At 37.1% G+C, this 22112-nt stretch overlaps 2 protein-coding genes across 6 annotated transcripts; both read left to right on the top strand.

Annotated features, from left to right (window-relative positions):
* The first annotated feature begins 438 nt into the window (after positions 1–438).
* On the top strand, positions 439–12318 carry LOC147385957 (DDT domain-containing protein PTM-like). The gene is made up of 9 exons (XM_086422277.1): positions 439–1474; positions 2176–2889; positions 3808–4921; positions 7427–7718; positions 7813–7937; positions 9283–9743; positions 9865–9893; positions 10349–10840; positions 10935–12318. Exons 1-9 carry the CDS (start codon positions 900–902, stop codon positions 11846–11848), a joined length of 4716 nt encoding a protein of 1571 aa, XP_086278403.1. The 5' UTR covers positions 439–899; the 3' UTR covers positions 11849–12318.
* A 1825-nt stretch (positions 12319–14143) lies between these two features.
* Positions 14144–21974, top strand: KDTA (KDO transferase A). Of its 5 annotated transcripts, none has more exons than XM_086423657.1 (12): positions 14144–14444; positions 14543–14636; positions 15328–15370; positions 16314–16436; positions 16839–16958; positions 17044–17125; positions 17249–17365; positions 17926–18023; positions 18269–18359; positions 19484–19603; positions 19690–19785; positions 21375–21555. In XM_086423657.1, exons 1-12 carry the CDS (start codon positions 14246–14248, stop codon positions 21407–21409), a joined length of 1218 nt encoding a protein of 405 aa, XP_086279783.1. In that variant the 5' UTR covers positions 14144–14245; the 3' UTR covers positions 21410–21555. The 5 variants fall into 5 exon arrangements, with proteins under 5 accessions (XP_086279783.1, XP_086279782.1, XP_086279784.1 ...); XM_086423656.1 differs by having other exon boundaries at positions 14149–14444; positions 18278–18359; positions 19715–19785; positions 21375–21974; XM_086423658.1 differs by having other exon boundaries at positions 14150–14444; positions 17047–17125; positions 18269–18385; ... (1 more) ...; positions 19715–19785; positions 21375–21974.
* Positions 21975–22112: the final 138 nt, after the last annotated feature.

Below are 22112 nucleotides of genomic sequence, written 5' to 3'. Positions count from 1 at the left end.
TATTTGCAGTTACTTTTTTTGAACTTGTAACATGGGCGGGTGACAATGATTGTGAAACTTTCCCGCCAATAGCCGGTACTTATTCATGCATGCAGCAGTCTAGTATATAGCATTAAAACTACAACCCGAGTTGACTCGTTATAGGAGTTGAATCGGTTTAGACTCATGAACAAACCGAACATGGGCATCATATTTTTTTTTTGAGGGTATCTTTGTAATTCACCATTTATTATAAAATGCTATAGAGAGCCAATCCAAGACATGTAATATAATATTATTTCATCAAATTATAACATTATTTACAGATTTTTCAGACGCGTGTTATAAATTGACTCAGAAAACTAAATCTCGGTTGAGTCATGTATCTAAACCCGGGATAGGTATCCGATTCGTACGAACCACGTAGTTGTTTTACATATGTAACTATGATTTCAAATCGTGTCGAAGAGTGGAAGGCCGTTAGGCTTTCCAATTAGGGCAGAACCCACCTCTCTCTAGAGCCCTAACCAAGTTTATATTTTTATCTCCCCGAAACCCTAATTTCTGTTTTTTTATATTGTTTTCGTTTCAGCGGCTCTTTCACACGGAGAAATCCGAGTCCAGATCGAGAGGCATTCGTTTTGCTCAGTAAGATTTAATCCATGCATTTGATTTGCTCCCAAAAGTCCTTTTTCTGATGAAGTTTCGGGGTTGATTTTTATCAAGATTTGTTATTTATCTCTTCGATCTACAGAAACCCTAGATTTTGTTTTTAAGAGTGGAAAAGGGGTCAATCACAGGGTTTCTTTTGCGTTCTGAAATCTGAACAAATAGGAAGATCTTTTTACAAACAGAAGTAGTCCAGATTTCCGTATTTCGATTCTTAGAAGGATAAAGTGGACTTTATTTCAAGTTCTTGTATGGAATTCGAGGAGATTCGATCCAAGGATCGTACAAGGAAGAAGAGAAAGAGAGAACGACCCGAGAGTAGTGGAGAGGGCATCGAGCTTAACTCGAGGCCTTTCGTAGGAAGATATGTGAGGAAGGCCAAAGGCTTGGATGAGACAGAGAATTCTTCAGTTAGTAAGTCGAATTCTGATTCTGAATGTGGTTCTGGGAAAGGGCTCAAATTAGATCGAACCTGTGGAGATGCCGATTCTTCTAGTGATTCCCGTGAGTTTGTCCAAGAACGGGATTCATGGGTAGAGGGTGATGCGCCCCTTATTTCACCACCGTTGTTGCCTCCATCATCAGGTAATATAGGTGTACCTGAGGAATCCGTTCCTCATCTCTTTTCTGTATACAATTTCTTGCGATCGTTTAGTATTCAGCTATTCTTGAGCCCTTTCCGACTGGAAGATTTTGTGGGATCACTCAATTGTGTCACCTCCAATTCCTTAATGGATGGCATTCATGTTGCTGTCGTTCGTGCATTGAAACGTCATCTGGAGATGCTTTCTTCTGATAGTGCTGCACTTGCATCAAAATGCCTGAGGTACGCATCCATCTCTCTCTCTCTCACTCATTCTTTCACACACATGCACACGTTGAGGAAACGTAATGTATATCTTGGGCATAGCATTTAACCTTAATTTGAGGGCACCATCTTTTCACTGTTTTTTTCACTTTAGAGATATCCTAGCCCCACCCATGTCGAAAAAAAGGAAGAAAAAAGAAGAGAGGGGCTCAATCTTATTATACTGTCACCTGAGATCTATTAAACCATTTTGACCGACTGAAGAGGATTGGTTTAGTTGATCCCAAATCTGTGGGATAAGGGTTTATTGTTGCTGTTATTGACAAATAATATAAGTGCACTAGAGTTTGCTTGTGCCTACGCCACATGCACCCTCTTGGGATTAAGAAGAAAAACAATAAAATTGGAGGGGTATTATTAGAAAAGAGGGGAGAAGAGGGAAGACTATAAAGTCGGAGGGGTGATACTAGAAAGGGGTAGAAGAGGAGAGGTAATAAAGTTGGGGGTATTCTTGGAGTGGGGAAGAAGAAAAAAGGCAATAAACATAAAAGTTGCCTTGTGATACATTGTTTACGGTGTATAATGATTGAGACAAAGGAGGGGGGAAACCGTCCTCTATTATTATATAGACGTCTTAATGATTTTTATGCTCTTGTAATATTTTGTTCCTTTTATTGGTAGTCTAGTACTTAGAACCAACATGCTTATATTATCTACAGGCGTCTTGATTGGAACTTACTCGACACATTGACTTGGCCGGTTTACATAGTGGAATATCTCCTTGTAATGGGGTACACAAAGGGGCCAGACTGGGAAGGAATTTATAGTGATGTTTTAGACAGGGATTATTATAGCTTATCAGTGGTTAGGAAACTGATGATCTTGCAAATCTTGTGTGATGATGTCATAGAATCTGCAGAACTTAGAGCAGAAATTGATATTCGGGTAAATTTAGAAGAAGGATCTGGTTCCGGTGGGACAGAAAGCCATCCTCCTCCTTCAAATGGTCCAAGAAGGGTACATCCCAAATATTCCAAGACTTCAGCTTGCAAGGATTTTGAAGCTATGGAGGCCGTCACCGAACCTCATCAGTCAAAATCAACTCTTTGCAAAAGTTTGGGTTCTAAAGTAACTGAACTAGACACAGATGTTGATGTTGCTAGTGTTGATCAGGATGGGAATACCGATGAATGCCGGCTCTGTGGCATGGATGGGACCTTGCTTTGTTGTGATGGATGCCCTTCGGTTTATCATTCAAGATGTATTGGTCTAGTCAAAGTGCTTATACCGGAAGGTTCATGGTTTTGTCCTGAGTGTACAGTTAGTAAGATGGAGCCGGATCTTAGAATTCGAACAGGTCTAAGAGGAGCGGAATTCTTTGGCATTGATCCATATGGGCAGGTTTTCTCGGGTATCAACAACCACTTACTTGTGTAAGTCTTTCAACTTGTTTGCTCTTTTTTACTCGTTTTGTCTTATTCTTTATGATTTTGCTGGAATGCTTGACAGTCCTTTGCACTATTTCTGAGCATTGTTTATTTGTAGTTTCTCTCACTCTCTCTTTTGTGTTAAGTATAAAAATTTATTGATTAAGAAGTCAACAGGAGGCCAAGGTGGCTCCCAAACAGGGAAAATAAGAAACTGAAAAAGAAAAAAAACACACACACAAAGGCCAATGGCCGCAAACAACCCCAGCCAAAGCCTGTTACAAATGCATAAAGAGTCCCACTTCAATAAAAAATCCTCAAAAAAGACTCCTTTGAAATCTTTACATATTGCTCCAGTGGTAGAGAAGGCCCAATATCTCTAAAATTACATCTTGAGGAGAGTTTTCCTTTCCATGAAACACGATTTTGTCCTTCTCTTTCCATAGCCCCCTACACACGGCAATTGGAAGAATAACCCATAAGTATCTTTTCCTATTGGAGAAAATATTGTGAGTCCAACCAAGAAAGAGGGGAAAGACTGGAAATCTGCAATAACCCATAAATAGAGTCTCTCTCTCTCTCTTGATAAGCTAAAATTTTATTAGGGAAAATAAACAGGGTCGTGTACAAAAACTTATCAAAAGAAAAAAAAAAAAACAATCACAACCCCCTAGTTTGCTTCCAAATTACAAACGTGCTCCCATCTAACAACAAAATCCCAAAAAAAGTCCCCTTGAATTCCTTAAAAGTCTTCCCCCCAGAAAAATAACAAACCCAAAATGGATAGAATAAGTTCCTCTCTCTGTCTCCCACCCCAAGGCAGCATGACATTTACTATGAAGATTGCAGTTTTTTTTTCTTCTTCTAATTTCTCTAAGGGCTCGCCACTGCTTGTTTATGGTGCTTTGAAATTAATGATTGCAGGGTCAAGGCCTCAGTCAGTGAAGTACAATCTACTAGATACTACAATCAGAATGACATTCCAGAAGTCATGCGAGTACTTTCTTCGTCTGTACAACATGCAACCTTGTACTCAAGTATCTGCAAAAGTATTTTACAGTACTGGGAAATACCTGAAGATACAATAGTTTCTCCTCAGGGAAGAACTGAAACTGGTACAAACCCATCGGATGAAAAGGAAGATGCAATGGCTACTATTCCAACGCACAACCTTTCTGCCAAGGAAACAAATAATCTTCTAGATGCAGTTGAGAAAGGTGTACCAGCATGTCAAGGTAATGATTTCCAAGAAGCCAGGTATAAGAGAGATGGTGATGCTACCGCTCAAAAGGTCTATCCACTCATGAATATGAAACCTGGTGAGCAGTTTGGTACCCGTGCCTTGGGAAACATGTGCAGTACTGATGGGAAAGGTACGGATGGCATGTCTTTCCCAGAAAAGAATGGTCCTTTGAGCTTGTCTTGTAAAAGGGGTGAAGCAATACAAAGTGACGGTGGGATAAGTAAAGGAGACACCAAGAAGGATTGTTTATACTTGGGAACTCTTTTCAAGCCTCAAGCTTACATAAATCAGTATATTCTTGGTGATATTGCTGCATCTGCAGCTGCTAATTTAGCTGTTCTTGCATTAGAAGAAAATCAAGTTTCTGAGGCTCATGCTTCATCTAACCCCAGGAAAATTGTCTCTGCAAAAAGTGTGCTTCAATTAAAAGCATTCTCATCGGCATCCATTCGTTTCATTTGGCCAAATTCAGAAAAGAAACTAATGGAGGTCCCAAGGGAAAGATGTGGTTGGTGTCTTTCATGCAAGGCTCCTATTACAAGCAAGAAAGGGTGTTTATTAAACATGGCTGCCTCTAATGCCATAAAACGACCAGCAAGGAACCTTGTTGGTCTTCGTTCCTTAAAGAATGTAGAGGGAAATCTTCCTGGTATTGCAACATATATTTTATACATAGAGGAGAGTTTACGTGGTCTCGTAGTTGGGCCCTTCCTGAGTGCAAGTTACAGAAAACAATGGCGTAAACAAGTTGAAAATGCTTCAACTTGCACTACGATAAAGTTTCTCTTGCTCAAGGTAAAGTTTTCCTTTTAAAACGTTTTTCATTTTGTCTACTTTGTTCATACTTCTCAGTATTATTTGACTTCTATAAGTTGTGATTGCAAAATAAGTATTGTTTACTTGTAAAATGGAGATCATTGTTGAAAGTTTGTTTACATCATTTGTTATTGAGTACTCCACCCACTCCCACCCCAATGCATGATTGAGTATGCTTTGCTACCATGTCATTTTTAGGTGTATGGATGTTATATCCGAAGTCTTTGCTCTCTGATAGAGGCGGTCTTGAGTTGATGCATATCCTGCATTTCATTTGCTTTTTTGGGTTTATCATATATGTATCAGGAGTTAGTGAAATCGAAAATGAATGCACTTGAATTAGTAAAAGCACGGCTTTACATAAAAATGATTGAAGAAACAGGATTTTTTCGGCCAACCCCAAAATTTTTAGGATAAAGCTTTGATGATAACGGTGAAATTAGGAAACCTACAAGCAAATATGATCAGGATCGCTCCTCAATTGAAAAATAAGGATGCAATGCAAACCAGTGGTGGAGGTTTTTAGTTTAGGATAACCACGGGTTGGTACATTAGGAACCCTACTGCAAGTCGTCATTGAGAGAAGAAAAATAATGTTACAAAATGATTGAAGATTCTATCTTGGAATGTCATAGACTTGGTAGTGAGTACAGGAAATGCATAACAAAACTTTCCATCATAATGTTGAAACCTAATACTATGGCAATCAAGGAATCCAAGGTTTAATTTGTTAATGAATGTATTCTGTGTGGGCATCAAGGAGGTAGGATTTGGCTTTCTTCCAACATCTAGGACAACAAGAGGGATTGTAGTCATATGGGAAAATGAACAATTGAGTTGTGTAGGCTTTTTTGGTGGTGTTCTTGTGCTACAGGGTTGGAGAAGATCAAAAAAGGATATTTTCTGGGGTATATGGCCGACTGACAATAGAGAGGGTGCAATTTTGGAAGAGATGGATAATATTGCTCGATAATAGAGAGGGTTTGGTCTCATTTTTCTGTGTATCTTCAATATTTTGTGGGTTTTCCCTAATTCAATGCTTCTATTTCTTTCTTGGTGGTCCAATGAATGGTGGACAGAGTGGAGGATTCTTTGGAGGCTTATTTCTTTTGTTGTTTGTTGGGACCTTGGGAAAGAAAGGAATTGTAGGATTTTTGAAGGGAGATAGAGAGTTCACTTCAGGAGTTTATCATTAGCATATTGGGTTGTGTGTGTTTTTTGGGGAGTTTTTCTACAGATGGAATCAGTTTTGTCAAATGCGGTCGCTTATTCGCATATGCTACAGTCGCATACCCCAAATTATGCTATTTGCCAATTACAATGCCATATTTTTCTGTATATATATATATTTTTTTTCAATTTTTTTTTCTTGCAGCATATGCCACCACATTTGTGAAATTGCAGATGCGAACAATATGTGCTGGTTGCACATGGTCATATGCTATTTAACAACATTTGATGAAACTTTCTTCTAAAGTGATGTGTTAATCTTTTTCCCTTTTGTGGAGGTTATCTAGTCCACTTTTCTTTAGTAAATTTTTATTCACAGGAAAAATAGAAGATTTTCTTCTGTGTCACATGCCTTTTTCAGTGGTCTTTGCTGTCTCATATGTTACTGTTACCCCAATGGGACACCATTACAGTCTTGTATATCTGGCCCTTCCCAATTAAGCAGCAAGCTTTCTTAGTTTTTCAAAATTGATTTGGGTCATGAACGCATGAAAAGGGTGGAAGCCTTATTCTCTGCTATGAATCACAAATCACTTTATATTATTAGGGTATGTGTGGACTGCTAGCTGCCCTTGTAACCAAGGTAACTAAGATGCTAAAGAACTTAAATATAGATTTCGAACATACTACTGGCAGATTAAGGTTTTAGGATTCGACAGAGATCTCATTTTACTGGTGTGTTTCCATGTCTTCAGGGATACAAGTGCCTTGTCATTATTTTGTCTTGGCATACTGACCTCGTTGTAGTCAATTGTGTTGTGTTTCTTCCAAGCTATAAGGTTACTACATTAGATGATTTAATGATATGATATTAAGAATGTAAATGTTAAGGTATATGCATTGGGAAACACAGTGATAATTATAAGTAGGTTTTTTTTTGATAGGTAATTATAAGTAGCTCAGAAAACATGAATGACATGTAATCTTAAATGTAAAAGACCTAGTTCTGTAAAACTGCGGTGCTTATCTACGTTGAGTAGCATTAATTAGAGGTGGAATAGAGAGGAGCATACACCTTTGCAACTCTGTAAGCTCTTTGGAGGCTGAATTTCTCTCTCTCGCTCTGTTGGTGTTTTTAAATTTTTTTTTTTGAAGTCTGAAAAATCGTTAGGTTGAGAATCATAGGTAGCTCAGATTGATTTATGTTTCCATGCCTTCTGCTGTACACTCATGTATATGTTATGTATCCATGCATCATGACGAATAGACGTTCCATCTTTTAGTTCAAATGTGACCTTGGAGAGTTATTTGCAGCTTGAAGAGCACATTCGCTTAGTTGCTTTCTCTGGGGGCTGGGTAAAACTGGTGGATGATCGGTCGGTTGAATCTTCTGCTGTCCAGACCAGTGCATGTTCTGTAGGGGCAACTTCAAAGCGACCAGGTGGGAAGCGGAATAAGAAACAATCTGCAATATCTGAAGTTGCAACAGACCCTGGCGATAATGATTTTAGGAAAATTAGTTGGTGGCGTGGAGGGAAACTTTCGAAGCTGGTTTTTCAGAAAGGGATTTTGCCATGCTCAATAGTTAAAAAAGCAGCTCGTCAAGGTAATTTGACATCTTTTGCTGTGGCCTTCTTCAAATTTCAGATTAATGAAATAAAAATGGAGAGAAAAATGGCTAATATTCAGTAGCTCTTCAGGTGGCTCAAGAAAAATCTTCGGTATTTATTATGCCGAAGGTTCTGAGATTCCCAAAAGAAGCAGACGGCTTGCTTGGAGATCTGCAGTAGAAATGAGTAGGAATGCACCACATCTTGCGCTTCAGGTTTGTTGATATCCTATCTCTGCTAACATCCACATTTTATTCCTCCTTTTGACTTCCTTTTTCTATATTTCTGGTTAAGGCAAGCTGTTGCTTTGCTTGAAAACATTTTGATGTAACCCTACATTATAAAAAAAAAAAATAAATAAAACATGTTGATGTGGGGCAAAAAGTAGTGCGGAAGCTGTAAAATGTAATTGGACGTGGGATTAACATGACTGTCTCACCTTTGTATGAATTTTTGGATCTCTAGAATTAGGGTTTAGGATGGGGATACCAGAGTAGGGTTGGTTCTGACGGGTGGGATATGTTTAGATAGGTTTGGAGGATCTAAAGCTGAAACCAAACCATTAGTAAGATGCGGATTGAATTTCTGGGCGGCAGGTGTTGGGTTTGTAACAAACGGTTGTAAAGGGTATTTAATGAGATGATCTAAACCTTTAAATTATGTGTTATATAGGCTGGGTGATTCAAGACTCATTAACATTGCTGAAATTCGGCAAATGTAAGACAGAAAATGCGCTTATCATCTTCATCCTCTATGCTTATCCTAAAGATTTGGGGGAGCAACATTAATCTTGTTTTGCCATTCAACTTTATCTGGAGCTATATTTTTTTTATCAAGGCATGTGTAATTGCAATTGTTTTATGATACATGCTTCTGGAGAACACCCTTAAATGAGTCAATATGAACACATTTGGATCTGAGCTATTTTTACACCGACTGTCAACTTGACACAACTCTTCTTTATCTGGGCTTGGGGGCAGCCATGCCTGCCTAATGCTCACGCTGTTGGGTTTTACAAGCAGTCACACTCAGATCACACTTCATGCATAGCAGCCATCTTGGTAGTCAAACTACTTAAAATCTCTTCATTTATTCGCAATAATAACAATAAAAAAATGAATACCTAGGTACTTATATCCTGTTCTTTCCTATTTCCTTTTTAACTCTTAAGTAAACCAGAAACTAGAAATTTCCGTACTCCAAATTTGAGACTAGATCCACATTCCCAAATCTAGTATATACCATCATCATCAAGGCCTTATAAAGAAATGTTGGAGTAATGCACGCTAGTATGCATGCTCTTTCTAAACCTATTACCACGAAGCGTCTAATGGAAAAAAGTAGAGAAACTATCCTCTAGATCTACTAACATTAATGAACCTCTTTCAATTATGGTTATCCACTGTGCACTCATCAAATATGCTTTCTTGGGTTGGTCACCTCGACCTCCCTTTTAATAAAATTTATCTCTACTTAAAAAAAAAATATCCTTCTTTCTTGTGTTTTTTTGCTTATATAATGATATTCTGACTTCCACAATCAATTTGCTCTATGCACCAGGTCAGATACCTTGACCTCCATCTAAGATGGAATGATCTTGTTCGTCCAGAACAGAATTTTCATGAGGGTAAAGGACCAGAGACTGAAACGTATGCTTTCCAAAATGCGTTTATCTCTGATAAAAATATTCAAGAAAACAAGATTAGATATGGATTAGGCTTTAGTAATCAGAAGCACATTCCTTCCCGTTTGTTGAAGAATATTGAAGTGGATCAGAATGAGGATGGGAAGGAAACCTTTTGGTTTCCTGAAACTAAAATTCCTTTGTACTTGATTAAAGAATATGAAGAGAAGGTGGAGAAGGACCCTTTGCCGCCTTATATGGCCTCTCATGTATTGTCCAAGTTACAAAGAAGACAGCTAAAAGCTTCCAGGAGGGATATCTTCTCATATCTTATGCACAAGGCAGATAAAGTGGACAAATGCTCTTGTGCTTCATGTCAAGAGGATGTTTTACTCGGGTATTTATTTCTTTATTTGTAGTTTCTTTTTTTCCCCCTCTCAATTTTAGTACATCACAGCCGTTTTTGATCACCTACTAGCTATCAGCTCGGTAATGACATTATTTGATGTGGTTTTCAGGGATGCAGTCAAGTGCAATGAGTGTGAAGGTATAAACTGAACCCCACAGCCCTTGTTTCAGAAGTGAAAATTTATGCCCTGAATATTATAGATGGTCCATAAATATGATTATAAAAACACAATCTTTCAGAGGGTGATCCAACTTTACTATATATTCTTAGTCAGAATTTAATTGTTATCGGTGATTTCTTCACTGGTTCACTCAATAGACACATTTTTCTACTTTTGGCCAAAAACCTTCACTGCCCAGTGGATTGTGATGATTGGAAATTATATAATCTCGAAATATGAGAACCATCATGAAGTGGGTCTTATCATTATATTCATGAATAGAAAATTACTACCGATTGTATTATTTGGACCCTAGATTTATCCAATATAGTAGATACTTATTTTGCTATCAAGCTACTTGCATGTTTTCAACGTTATTTCATTTTAGAAGTCATGCACTAATGACCTTATTTGGTTCTTGTTTTCTGTTCAGGTTATTGCCACAAGGATTGTACCATTCCTTCGAAAGTTGACATGAAACGTGATGTAGATTTTCTGGTCACATGCAACCAATGTTTCCGTGCCAAAGCTGTCTCATTAAATGACAACATTAACACTCTCCCGGTCAGTGAATTGGGCACCCGAGGCGAAGAACATCAGGTGGCAGTGATGGTCACTAACAGTGCACAGAAAAATGCTTATCACCAATCATTACTATCCAATAGGCATACGGTTATCCATTCTGTGATGAAATCTCCTATCCCTGATCCTAAATCAAAAACCAAAGGTAAACGTAGGGCAGTTGCTTCTTATGGTCTTATATGGAAGAAGAAAAATAGTGAGGAAACTGGGACCAATTTCCGGCTTAGCAACATTCTTCTCAAAGGCAATGCGGATGTTGACCCGTCAATGAGACCCAATTGCTATCTCTGCTCTGAAACATACAATTCCGATTTGATGTATATCTGTTGCGAACATTGTAGAAGTAAGCCTACACAAGAAATGTTACATTTTATACTTATGTTTGGATGTTACTTTCCTGTTTACGTCACTCATGCATGGTTTGTGGTCATCTGCAGATTGGTACCATGCCGATGCCATCCAACTAAAGGAATCTCAGATTTTTGATGTAGTCGGATTCAGGTGCTGCAAGTGTCGTAGGAAAGCTTCGCCTATATGCCCCTACATGGACCCAGAACGCAAGAAATTGCACGTGAGGGCTTCAAAGCAAGTTAGCATGGCAATGGATCCTGGATCCGAAACCATCCGTGAACAACCTAAAGAATGGGTTACTGATAGTCCAGTATTAGACATGAAGATGGATGATATGATCATAGATGAGGATGATCCCCTTCTTTTCTCTCTTGAAAGAGTTGTGCCAATCACAGAGGCCACATTGGATGTCGGACTGGAATGGGATACTGCTGAAGCTCCATTCCAATGCCCACAGAAACTACCTGTCAGAAGACATGTAAAGCATGAAAATGATGCAGATGGTTCTTCTTTAAATACCCTCCCGAGCTCTGAAGACATATCATGTCCTCAATTGGAATGGGAGTGTCCTATTGGTGGTCTTAAAGATGAGATGTTCGACTCTAAAGGTGTGAACTATGAGGACATGGAGTATGAACCTGAGACCTACTTTTCTTTCTCCAAATTGCTGGAAACTGATGATAACCAGTTGGACCTATTTGATTCATCCATGGACATGTTGGGTAATGGGATTGATTCCTCAGCTTCTAATGTCATTGTTCATCCCTACAACCTGCCTGAACAGTATGAAATGGGAACAACAAAAGATCATCAAGAACTCGACATTACCAATGAACCTGTTGTCAACAAAGTGCCATGTCAGATGTGCTCACATACAGAGCCAACCCCAGATCTTTCTTGCGAGATTTGTGGTATTTCGATACACAACCATTGTTCACCATGGGTTGAGTCAACTGTGGAGGACACATGGAGGTGTGGTCGGTGCAGGGATTGGAGGTAGCTTTTATGGTGTGCCTTTTGGGTTACCGAATGCTGTTCTTTATTTAACAAGGGAGTGCTTGTTATTTGAGGGCTTTAAATGAGAAACTACACTACCGCGAAAAAGGGCTATAACATGATTTAGAGCTCGGCCTAGCTTTCTTGGTTTGAGGTGGGGATTAAGTTTTGGAGCCACACCTTCATGCAGAGCATCAGTTAGGAACTGAGGGATGGTGTTGCTCTAAATACAGGTCTTCTGCTGCTTCCTTCCTGACCGATTTCGAGAATATATCTGATCTCTGTTTCTTAATAGAATCTTCTTTTGTTAATGAAGCCTGTTTTTTTTCTTGGGTACTGAGGCCTTCGACTGCCACCACCGATTGGTTTGATAAGAAGTGAAATAAGGAGATGAAAATTTGTTAATTTATTGGTTTAGAAACGAGTCTCTAATTTTGATGGTGAAGGATAAACAGGTTTTTAATGTTCATCCCATTGAATTGCTTGCGTGGATAAAAAATTCAACTACTGGTGTTGGAGATTTCTGAGAAATTAAGGTTTTGATCTTAAAAGTAAGGAAGATTTTAACTTGCTGGGACCGCACTTATGATTCCTATTTTTGCAAAAATCGTTACTCGTTCTTGTACCATAGACACAGCCAAATCATCGTACCGAACATCATCTACTAAAAGGATTAAACTTGATATTATCTGTAACTGCGTTACTATGTCTTTACTCGATCTCCCTTTTAAAAAAAATGCCTTTACTCAATCTGTCTGGCCTTATTCCAAACAAGGCATTGTACATCATCATGCTTAGACCCTCTCCCAGTTTTTTGAAGCTTGACCAAGTCGATTGCTTTCTAGGTCTCTCTATGTTTGAAAAAAATGTTAAGAAGATAAACGTTTGTAATTGAAATATTAGAGTCGTGATTTTCTGATGCCCCCTCTGACATATGCTCCCTGATGTGGCATGGGATATAACCATAGATTTCCCTCGGGATACACAATGTGCATCACCATAAATATGTGCAGTTGTGTATTCCAAGGAAAAAAAAATATATCGTTCTAGCACATGCCATGTCAGGGAGCGTATATCAAAGGGGGGCGTTGAAAAATCAGTATTCTATATATTATCAATTAGACTAATGATAAACAGACTTGAAAAAAGCCATTCGAAATTCACTCGCTGAAGTGGATCTGTGTATTATCGAATCATAGATCTTTTCCTTCTTTTCCTCGTGTATCTCGAAGAAAAAGATCTATGGTTCTTCGCACATGCTGCATCAACGAGTGAATTTTGAGTAGATTTTTTCAAGCCAGTTTAATCTCAAAGTGAATTGAACCGAGTAACCAACTTAAGTGGACTTGAATTGGTTAGTTCAAATGGGATCGGCAGGTTCAAAGCGGGACTTGTGTACCGAACTCCTGTTCTTAAAAGGATGATTTAGGCCTCATTCTATGGATTTTGATAAGGGAGATTTTATTTACATTCCAAGAAACTCTAAGGACCCTTGTATTTCTAAAGACTACTCTCAAATTTTTTTTTTTTTTTGTTTTTTCACTCCATGTTAAAAGCAAAATTTTAAAATCTCGTTTTCCACTTTAGCCCATCCTTAGAGTTCATGGCGTGTCAATTAAAATTTTCTTTTGGTAAATATGTAAGATACCTTCTATGAGAAACAAATATAAAATGATTTGAAAACTCGTCTTCAATCTTTGGCCAAATTTTCTTGATTTTCTCCAAAAATCTTATCTTGTCATTGAAGTTGGAAGGTGAAGATTCAAGAAATGAAAGATGAAAAGAAAAACCGAGGGCCTTTAAGTCTTTTCTTATCAGCCCTTGACTCCTTGTAAGCATGGTTTCAAAATTTGTTCAAGATCGAGATGTATCGTCCAAGTTGTCTCAGTATCAGGCATGGATGAGATGGACAAAAAAGTCAATTTTTTTTTGCATTTTTCAATTTTTGAACGAGAGGTCTCAAATATATCAAGAAACTCGTCCGTGAGTGAGATGTATTGCTTGAGTCATCTCAATATCAGGTACAAACGAGATAGACGAACAAGTCAAAATTTTAGACGAGATATAGAATCTCATGTTCATTTTTCATTTATTTTAAACAAGACAGCTCAAACATATCGGAAAACTTGTCCAAGACAACTCGATAATTGGCATGGATGAGACGAGACGCGAAATCGAGTTTTAAAACCATGAACTTGTAAGAGAAATAGGCCAAGGGGTATGCAATAAGTTTAAAACTACAGGGGATATCTCAAATATTGAAAGTCAGAGGGGGTAATGTCTAAAATCGCACCCTCCGATTAACACCCTTTTTGTTTCCAACTTCAAGGAGCAAAACCGCGAATTCAGTTGCAGTCTTACAGAGACTCTCGTCTTCGAAGCTTTAACAGTGAGGGTTGAAATGGCGGGAGAGAAGGGGAAGTTAGTTTACATGGTGTACAGAGCTGTGACTCATGGACTCTCTCCCTTTATCTATCTTCACCTCCAATGGCGGAGACTCAGAGGCCTCGAACACCCTCTCAGATGGCCAGAGCGCTTGGGCCGTCCTTCGCTTCCTCGCCCTCCAGGCCCTCTCCTATGGTTTCATGCAGTCTCGTTAGGTTATTGGATCTCCTGTTGTTCTTCTTCTTTAGCTTATTTTGTTGATCTAACTTGTTCAGACGATTAAATTTGGGTTTTTAATTGAAATATTAATTAGGTGAAGGAATGGCTGCAATTCCAGTTATCAAACATTGCATTAAGCAACGGCCAAATTTCACTATTTTGATGACAACATCTACAGTTTCCGCGTTGTAAGTTGAAATCGAAACTCAATTTAGTTTTTGTTAGAATCAATTTATCTTACATTTTGTGCTCTTAAAGAAGATTTAGCTATTTAGTCCATTTGTGCTCTGTTTCTTTACAAGGGATTGAATTAATAAGCATGAGTCATCTTGATATGTGAATCAAGAATTTCAATGCGAATCATCTTTCACATTGACTTGTCCAATATTTTCAACATATTGGATGAGTTGATAAAACTTAGCTGAGCAAACTGGGTTTTTATTATGTTTTGATAAAAATAATTCATTTTTTAATGATTTAAATAGTTGTTATCTAAATAAAAATATGTTCATTTGATTGATGATCTTCTAATTCATCATATTTTGTAAAAGATATAATCGTCTATTTATATATATATATATATATATATATATGGGGAATGCTAACGTCCAAGACCTCATGGGGACGTTAGCATTGTCCACCAAATTCACTTTCCAGTAATACCCCTCCTCATTTTGTCTTTTAATGAAAAAGACAAGGGTATGTTGGTCCTTTATATATATAAACTGAGTTAAATGTTCATTTCGTCTGAGATGAGATGACTTGAGTGAGTCAACTCAGTATCATGGAACTTGAGACAAGATCAAATATCGAGTTTCAAAACCATGTTGGTAAGGCAAATAACATTAACGTCAGCAAACTTTTTTTTTTTTTTGGCAGTGGAGTAATAAAGGATCGCCTTCCAAGTGGTGTCATATATCAGGTAATTTTGGGTTCACTAGTACATTTTGTATTGTGTAATAGTAATCATGCAAAATAATTTTATGGGTATCTTTTGTTTCTGTTCGGGCTTTTAAATGTTATAGTTAAATCTTATACCATATACTAAGAGAAAGTTGATTGAGATGGCTTGGTAATGTGCAACGAAGGCCGATTCCATCTCCCGTTAGAAGGAACATGCAATTTGAAGGTTTTAAAAGAGTGAGAGGAAGACTCAAAAGAACCTCAACCGAGGTAGTGAAAGTGGATATGATCATACTTGCAATACCAAAAGGGCCTAGACAGAATTAAATGGAGTAGTAGGATTCCTTCAGCTCACCCCAAAATTTTGGGACAAGGCTTCAATGACGATGATTGTGAATTACAGATGTGCTGTTGGTTGCATTTCGTAATGTTATTTATTTTATTTTTGCACTGGCATCATCATGCTGTAATTCCTAAACCGTTTCCTTTTTGTTTACTTATACTTGTTGTCACCGGTGGGATTTGGGCATTTATGTTGTGATGCTCATGCCGTAGTTATGGTGAGGATTTGTTAACTGAACTCACGCGCTACCGTCACCTTTAGTGCATGCTTATTTTCTTTTACCTTTGTTAGTTCTCCATTGTATTAGCTGCTCTCTTAGGATGCTGCCAACCCCCCCCCCCTCCCTTTTATTTGGCTAGTTATTACTCTAATGTATTCCTCTCTAACTCAGTTTCTAGTTTTTATAATTACAAAGGAAAAATAGAATGACATTCTTGTCAGCATTTGATATTTATCTCCTAAAAGTGAGCTTTCATGGATTATTTCTTCTTTTTTTTTTTTTGTTGGTTTCATGGAGTAATGTTTACAATTTTCCTGATGCCAACAATTATTTTTTTGGTTACTCTCAATATGAAAAATAATTTGTTATGTTTCTTCATAATCTCTTTGTGTATTGTAGTTTGCCCCTCTTGATACTCCTGGTGCAATGGATGCTTTCCTTGGGTATTGGAACCCAAATGCGATCATACTTATGGAAAGTGAACTCTGGCCAAATCTTATCTTGGGTGCTTCTAGAAAAGGGGTAAGTTATTCTTCACAATGATAAAATTAGCCTATTTTTGTTGAACATGAATTTGAGGATACAAAAAGCGTGCCACACAAGTACCATCTAGAAAACACCTTCCCTAAAACATTGATAGTCTAGTGCTCGCAAGTCATTAATGATTTTAAGAAAGTAGTTATGCTAGAAAGCATGCCAATTCTTGATTATTGGTGGACTTCATGTATCAAATTAAATTTTTTTTTTTAATAAGACTATTTTCGCACTTTTCAGCATTAATTTTCCAATTTATTTCATCCTGTACGCTTCTTATCTCTTGCTCATTTGGCATCATCAGGAATCATTCTGATAAGATTTTTAATTGATTTGTGTGTTCCATGTTACTGATTTTATATAGTTTTCACCCTTTCAAGTTCTCTTCAGATAGTGGTGGCTCTGTTAAATGCTCGGGTTTCTTCCAAATCCTTCAAACGTTGGTCAGGACCAGTTGGGCATCCCTTGATTTCATTAATGCTGTCAAAATTTTCCTTGATTAGCCCATTGGTATGGACCTTAAAATTATTTCTACTGTCCCATAATCATTGACCACATGTTGCTTGGTCACTGATCACAATCATATTAATTGTAGCAGAGCACGCTAGAGGCCATCCATTTTCAGCTGCTGCAAGCACCACCATTTATCATCAACTTTGCTGGTGACTTGAAATATGGTACACCTGTTTATTTTCTGTATGCAACTCTATGTACCATGGGTTGGATTTCTTTAGGAGAAACTTAAGGGTCATTTTATTTCATTCTGTGACTTTATAATGCCGCCGTTCTTTTCTATTCAGCTGTGGGAGATGTCGATGTTTCTCAGAAAGAGTGTGCAAGTATGGCGGATCTGCAGCTACAGCTCACTGATAGGCCGGTTTGGATGGCTTCTTCTATACATGAGGGTGAAGAAAAAGGTCAGCACTTGATATTCTCTCTTCTCCACTTAAGATGCCACCTTTGGGTCAAGATTTCACCGTTGTCAGTTTTATTCAAAATAAGTCCCTTCTTCAATCTTACTGCTTTGCAACTTTCCGCTGCTTCTATTTGATAATGGCTATGCAACACCATCCATTTGTGGGACAGATTGAGAATTGAACTTTCTGTTCAATTTTTTTCTCCCTACAATTATCATGTTCTTTGAAATTCAATTTTTGGCTTCTTTAACTCACAATCTTCTGTGAGATAATAAGCTGGTCATTCCGCGACATGTTCGATTCTTTTATGTCATGCTTAAGCTTTACTTTCGAATAAGTTCATGAATCATGCCTCTGCTATACGGCAAGTTCTTTGGTAGCAATACTAGAAAATGCTATATATGGTCAAGTATCAAGGCATTCTTTTAATCCTTCTATTTTTTCCATCAGGTAGATAGCTTTGAAGTTAGTTTTTTTTTTCCTGTGATACATAGCGTATTTGTGGAGGTTCCGATATTATCATTTATATTAATTGAATTGTCTACAAATTTTAATTGCAGTCATGATAGGGGTTCACAAAGTACTAATGCAAATGTACCCTGACATGGTCACTATCATCGTGCCCCGTCATCCATGGCAAGGACAGCAGATTTCCCTAGTATGATTCAGATGCTTATTATTATTGTTGTTGTTGTTGTTGTTAATCACTGAACTATGCCTTAATGGTACAAATTTCATTACTAGCATTTTCAAAGACCACTGAGATTTCCTATACTACTCTGTTGGTTATGTATCTTAAATTGCAGAGCTTCGTAGACCACAATTCCTTGTCATATGCCGACCGCCTTATTGATATCTGGTATTATATTATTGTAGTTTCTAATGTCTGTCTTACATGTGAAGGCACTGCAGAAAGAAGGGTTGGATGTTGTCTTGAGGTCTCGTGATGAAAAGATCTTGGCAAGCACAAATATCTATGTGGTGGACACATTAGGTCCTCATCTTCTTGAAATGTTTATCGTAGTTTATGGACTTCTGACATTTGAGAACTTATGTTACTTTTGATTTATTATTATATTTTTTAACAGCGCATGATCCTGCACCAATCACATGGTTAGCTGATTGGTTCTTCACGGTTAATTAATAAGAAAACAATAATACAAACACACCCTAAGTGAACAACAGTAGACAAAGCAAAATGTTTAGACCAATAAAATCTTGATCAAGGGTTAGAAAACAAGGACCAGTAATTATGATTTCTTCTTCTTGACAATTAACCTAATTTTTTTTTGCTAGGCAAAAAAGAAGTAATATTAAAAGTGCTGGTTGAGATAACCAGCAAAAGATTACAAGAACGAAGAGGAAAACCTCAACGCATAAAAACTAATCCTCCCTCGAGAGCTTACAAATCCTATCCCAATTAAACACAAAGTCCTCAAAGAAGATCCGTTTCAGTTCCTTGAAGATTTTACACTAAAAGAAAAGCGAGTACAGAATAGAAAAAATAGTATCATCCATCGCGTTCTCCTTGTCCTAAAAAAATTCTCTCATTACAATCTATCCAAATTCCCCAAAGAATAGCAAAAGAGACAACACTCCACAAGAGTGTTGGACAGTTAACCTAATTTATTGAGGCAAGTGTGCAAAGGACACATTAAGGAGTCCCAACTCTCCAAGGCTACCTTTAAATAGTTCTGTGACTTGTGTATGGAAGATATGTACCATTTATATCATAGCTACTCGGACCGTAAAATAACTGGCTACCCATACTATTTATCGAGGTCAACAATATCCCTAGATAAAATCATTTTGGGGGTGATGCCTGGTTAATATTTGTTTCTTGTGTTGATTCTGCACTTCATTGCATAAGTACACAGAGAAAAACAGGCGTGGGAGGAGGACTTCATCCATGTGAGACAGAAACTTTACATGATCTTTTTGATGATGGGGGAAGCAGCATAAGCAGATTTTCCTTGCATCACTCTTGGGAAATTTGGACATTGAATAAACTGGAACATTTCTCGACAGTAATCTGCTCGAGTGGACCTAGTATGTTGGTTTCTTAGGCAATATATTTCATCGAAGGGTTTAACTGTCCTTTCCAACTTTGTTTTGCAGGCGAACTAAGAAGCTTGTATAGGTTAACCCCAATAGCTGTGATTGGAGGTTCTTTCTTGCCTGGTTTGGCTGGTCACAACATTTCAGAGGCTGCTGCAGCTGGTTGTGCTGTTTTGACTGGTGATTGTTTGCTATAACTTACGTCGATTTGGTTCACATGTATTTAGCCCTTTTGTTTAATTTTGCGAATATATGATCGTTATCAGCCTTTTCTGTTCGATTAACTTCCAGGTCATCATGTTGGCCACTTCTCTCATATGGTTCTGGAAATGCAACGATCGAATCCTTTATCAGTTCTACAGGTAAGACTTAAGAGTGACCTCTTCTTGTTTTTATATTCCATCTGTCCGTTCAAACTGAATATATTATTTGAGTTTACTTGTAATTTCCTTCTTTGGACTTTTTTCTCTAAGGCTTACTGTTTGCTTGACAATGTAGCAAATGGAATGGTGATATGTTAAACCTTTCTTCCTTTTAATTTGTTGAGGTGAAAACATGGGACTTCTTCTTGCAAATGTAAATGCGATATGGATATCTCCTATAATTAAACTCCTGTTTTACTTGCTTCTTTTGTTTCATCTCAATTAAAAACTCATAATGGTGTTGATCAAGCCACTACATGACTCAATTGGGTATGAGCTTTTTTGCTTGAGATATTGGTTTTGATTAGGATTTCGATATTTGACTTGGTTAGCCAAGTTACTCCAATCCTCACTGTTTGGTAGTGGACCTATTTTATATTAGTGCCAAGGTATTAAATTTCGATTTTGGTTAGTCTGGAAATGGAAATATTTCGATCAATGTGGAAATTAAAACAATTTTTGTAAATAATGGAAATGACAGAAATATTGAAGAATTGTTCATTGACCCTGTAGAAAAATGATAAAATAAGCATTAAAACACACTCTAAGTCAACAAAATACAATAAACAATAATGTGAATTGTGAAAATGAAGAACAACATTTTGCGATATATATGTGCAAGTATTGAGAGTCCGACAATGAAAAGCAATAATATTTTACATGGAAATAACAATAATATGTTGTGTTAACTACATACGACTTAATATGTAAAACATGGAAGGAAGAAACTATTAAGTATTGCATTCATGTGTTATTATATTTCTTCTTTGTTTTGAATAAGTATGAATAAATTGCTAATGCTTTCAATTATTTAAAGCATAACCAATTGTGTGTGTGCTTATATAGACATACTAATATACTTAGAATACATTAAAATAAGATGAAATAGGTAACTAACTAATCATAATTCATTTATACTAACGGATGAATGTTATATGCAATACTTTATTAGTAAATAGTAATTTACAAGTTCTTTCTAAAAGAAATTATAACTTTTTTCAAAAAAGAATATTTCGGTTGAAGTTTACTATTCCTCGAAATATTTCCACCGAAATATTGCATTTCTATACCTAAAATTTGATATTTCCATCAAAATTCATTATTCATTGAAATATTTTGCCAAATGAATAGGGATTTCCACCAAAATATATAAAAAAGAAACTGTCTGTTAAATGTCGTGTCGGAACTTGTGGAAATGGAAATATTTCGTGGAAATATGTCGAAATTTAATACTATGATTATTACAATTGTTCTGAAAACCATTTAGGTCAGATGGTTCAACTGGTGAACTGGCTTAAAAAATGATCCACATGAACATCAGTTCTGTATTTATTATTTCCATTTTTTTATTTTAAACAAAATATCTTTGAAGAATCCTTCCAGCTGGATGCCTGTATATGGTAAACATGTGAATCTCTGTTACTTCATTTTCAAGTTTTCTATTTGATGTATCATGCATTATAGTAATTCCTCGAAAATCTCAGTTTTAGTGTGTATTTTGGAGCTCTCAAATTCCAGTAATCTTGCAGGTTTCCGGAAAATCAGAGCTTGTGAAAGCCATTAATGAGCTATTTACTAATGACAATTTTTTGGAAACACGTCGTATGGCTGCAAAACAAGCATTTCTTGCTCTATCAAGTGGGGTCATTGCAAATGTTTGGAATCTCATCGATCTCCATGTTATTAGAAAGGCATTTCATCCAGAGATCAGATGAAGTACGCTTATGAATGCCTCCTCGGGCATCAAAATCCTTGTGTTATTTGCATTTGATATGGTCAAAACTTGAAACCAATGTCTGGACACAATGTGCAATAATTCAAACCAGAAGCATGAGTGGTGGAATTTGATGCATGAAGTGTTGCTGTTCGGGAATCGGAACCACATTTTTGTAACTTCCACTTAATTGTAGAATCCCCATTCTTTCATCTGTGAATCTCAGGTTTGTTCGCATAGGATTGAGATGATCACGAGATGTATTCTTTTGTCCCAAATGCTTCAAAAATGACATTGTAAACGTGCTCTAGTTTATGTTATAGCAGTTCATGTAAAATTGAGGTTGTAAAAGAAGAGAGAGATTGTACAAGGACCTGTTTGGACTGTAATGTTCTTAATCATTTTTGTTGTTTCCCATTCTTTGTTCTTTCTCCGTGCGATTTTGGAAAAAATTTAATGCGACATTTCAATTTCAGCCAAGAATGAAATGGAACATCGATAGTGAAATACAGAATATTTCACAATTGTTTTCAAGTATTCTCAGAATGCTTTA

The sequence above is a fragment of the Akebia trifoliata genome, chromosome 14, assembly GCF_017979445.1.
Source record: "Akebia trifoliata isolate Shusen 1 chromosome 14, ASM1797944v1, whole genome shotgun sequence".
Classification (NCBI taxonomy): domain Eukaryota; kingdom Viridiplantae; phylum Streptophyta; class Magnoliopsida; order Ranunculales; family Lardizabalaceae; genus Akebia; species Akebia trifoliata.
This window is presented reverse-complemented; position numbering and strand designations above follow the sequence as displayed.

What these genes read in the sequence shown, in the direction of transcription:
- KDTA (XM_086423658.1), top strand. Translation starts at nt 14,246, where the DNA reads ATGGCGGGAGAGAAGGGGAAGTTAGTTTACATGGTGTACAGAGCTGTG. An exon ending in TGGTTGTGCTGTTTTGACTG is followed by an intron (nt 19,604 to 19,714) that starts GTGATTGTTTGC and finishes ATTAACTTCCAG; the next exon opens with GTCATCATGTTGGCCACTTC. An exon ending in ATCCTTTATCAGTTCTACAG is followed by an intron (nt 19,786 to 21,374) that starts GTAAGACTTAAG and finishes GTAATCTTGCAG; the next exon opens with GTTTCCGGAAAATCAGAGCT.
- LOC147385957 (XM_086422277.1), top strand. Translation starts at nt 900, where the DNA reads ATGGAATTCGAGGAGATTCGATCCAAGGATCGTACAAGGAAGAAGAGA. An exon ending in ATCAACAACCACTTACTTGT is followed by an intron (nt 2,890 to 3,807) that starts GTAAGTCTTTCA and finishes TAATGATTGCAG; the next exon opens with GGTCAAGGCCTCAGTCAGTG. An exon ending in CACCACATCTTGCGCTTCAG is followed by an intron (nt 7,938 to 9,282) that starts GTTTGTTGATAT and finishes TCTATGCACCAG; the next exon opens with GTCAGATACCTTGACCTCCA.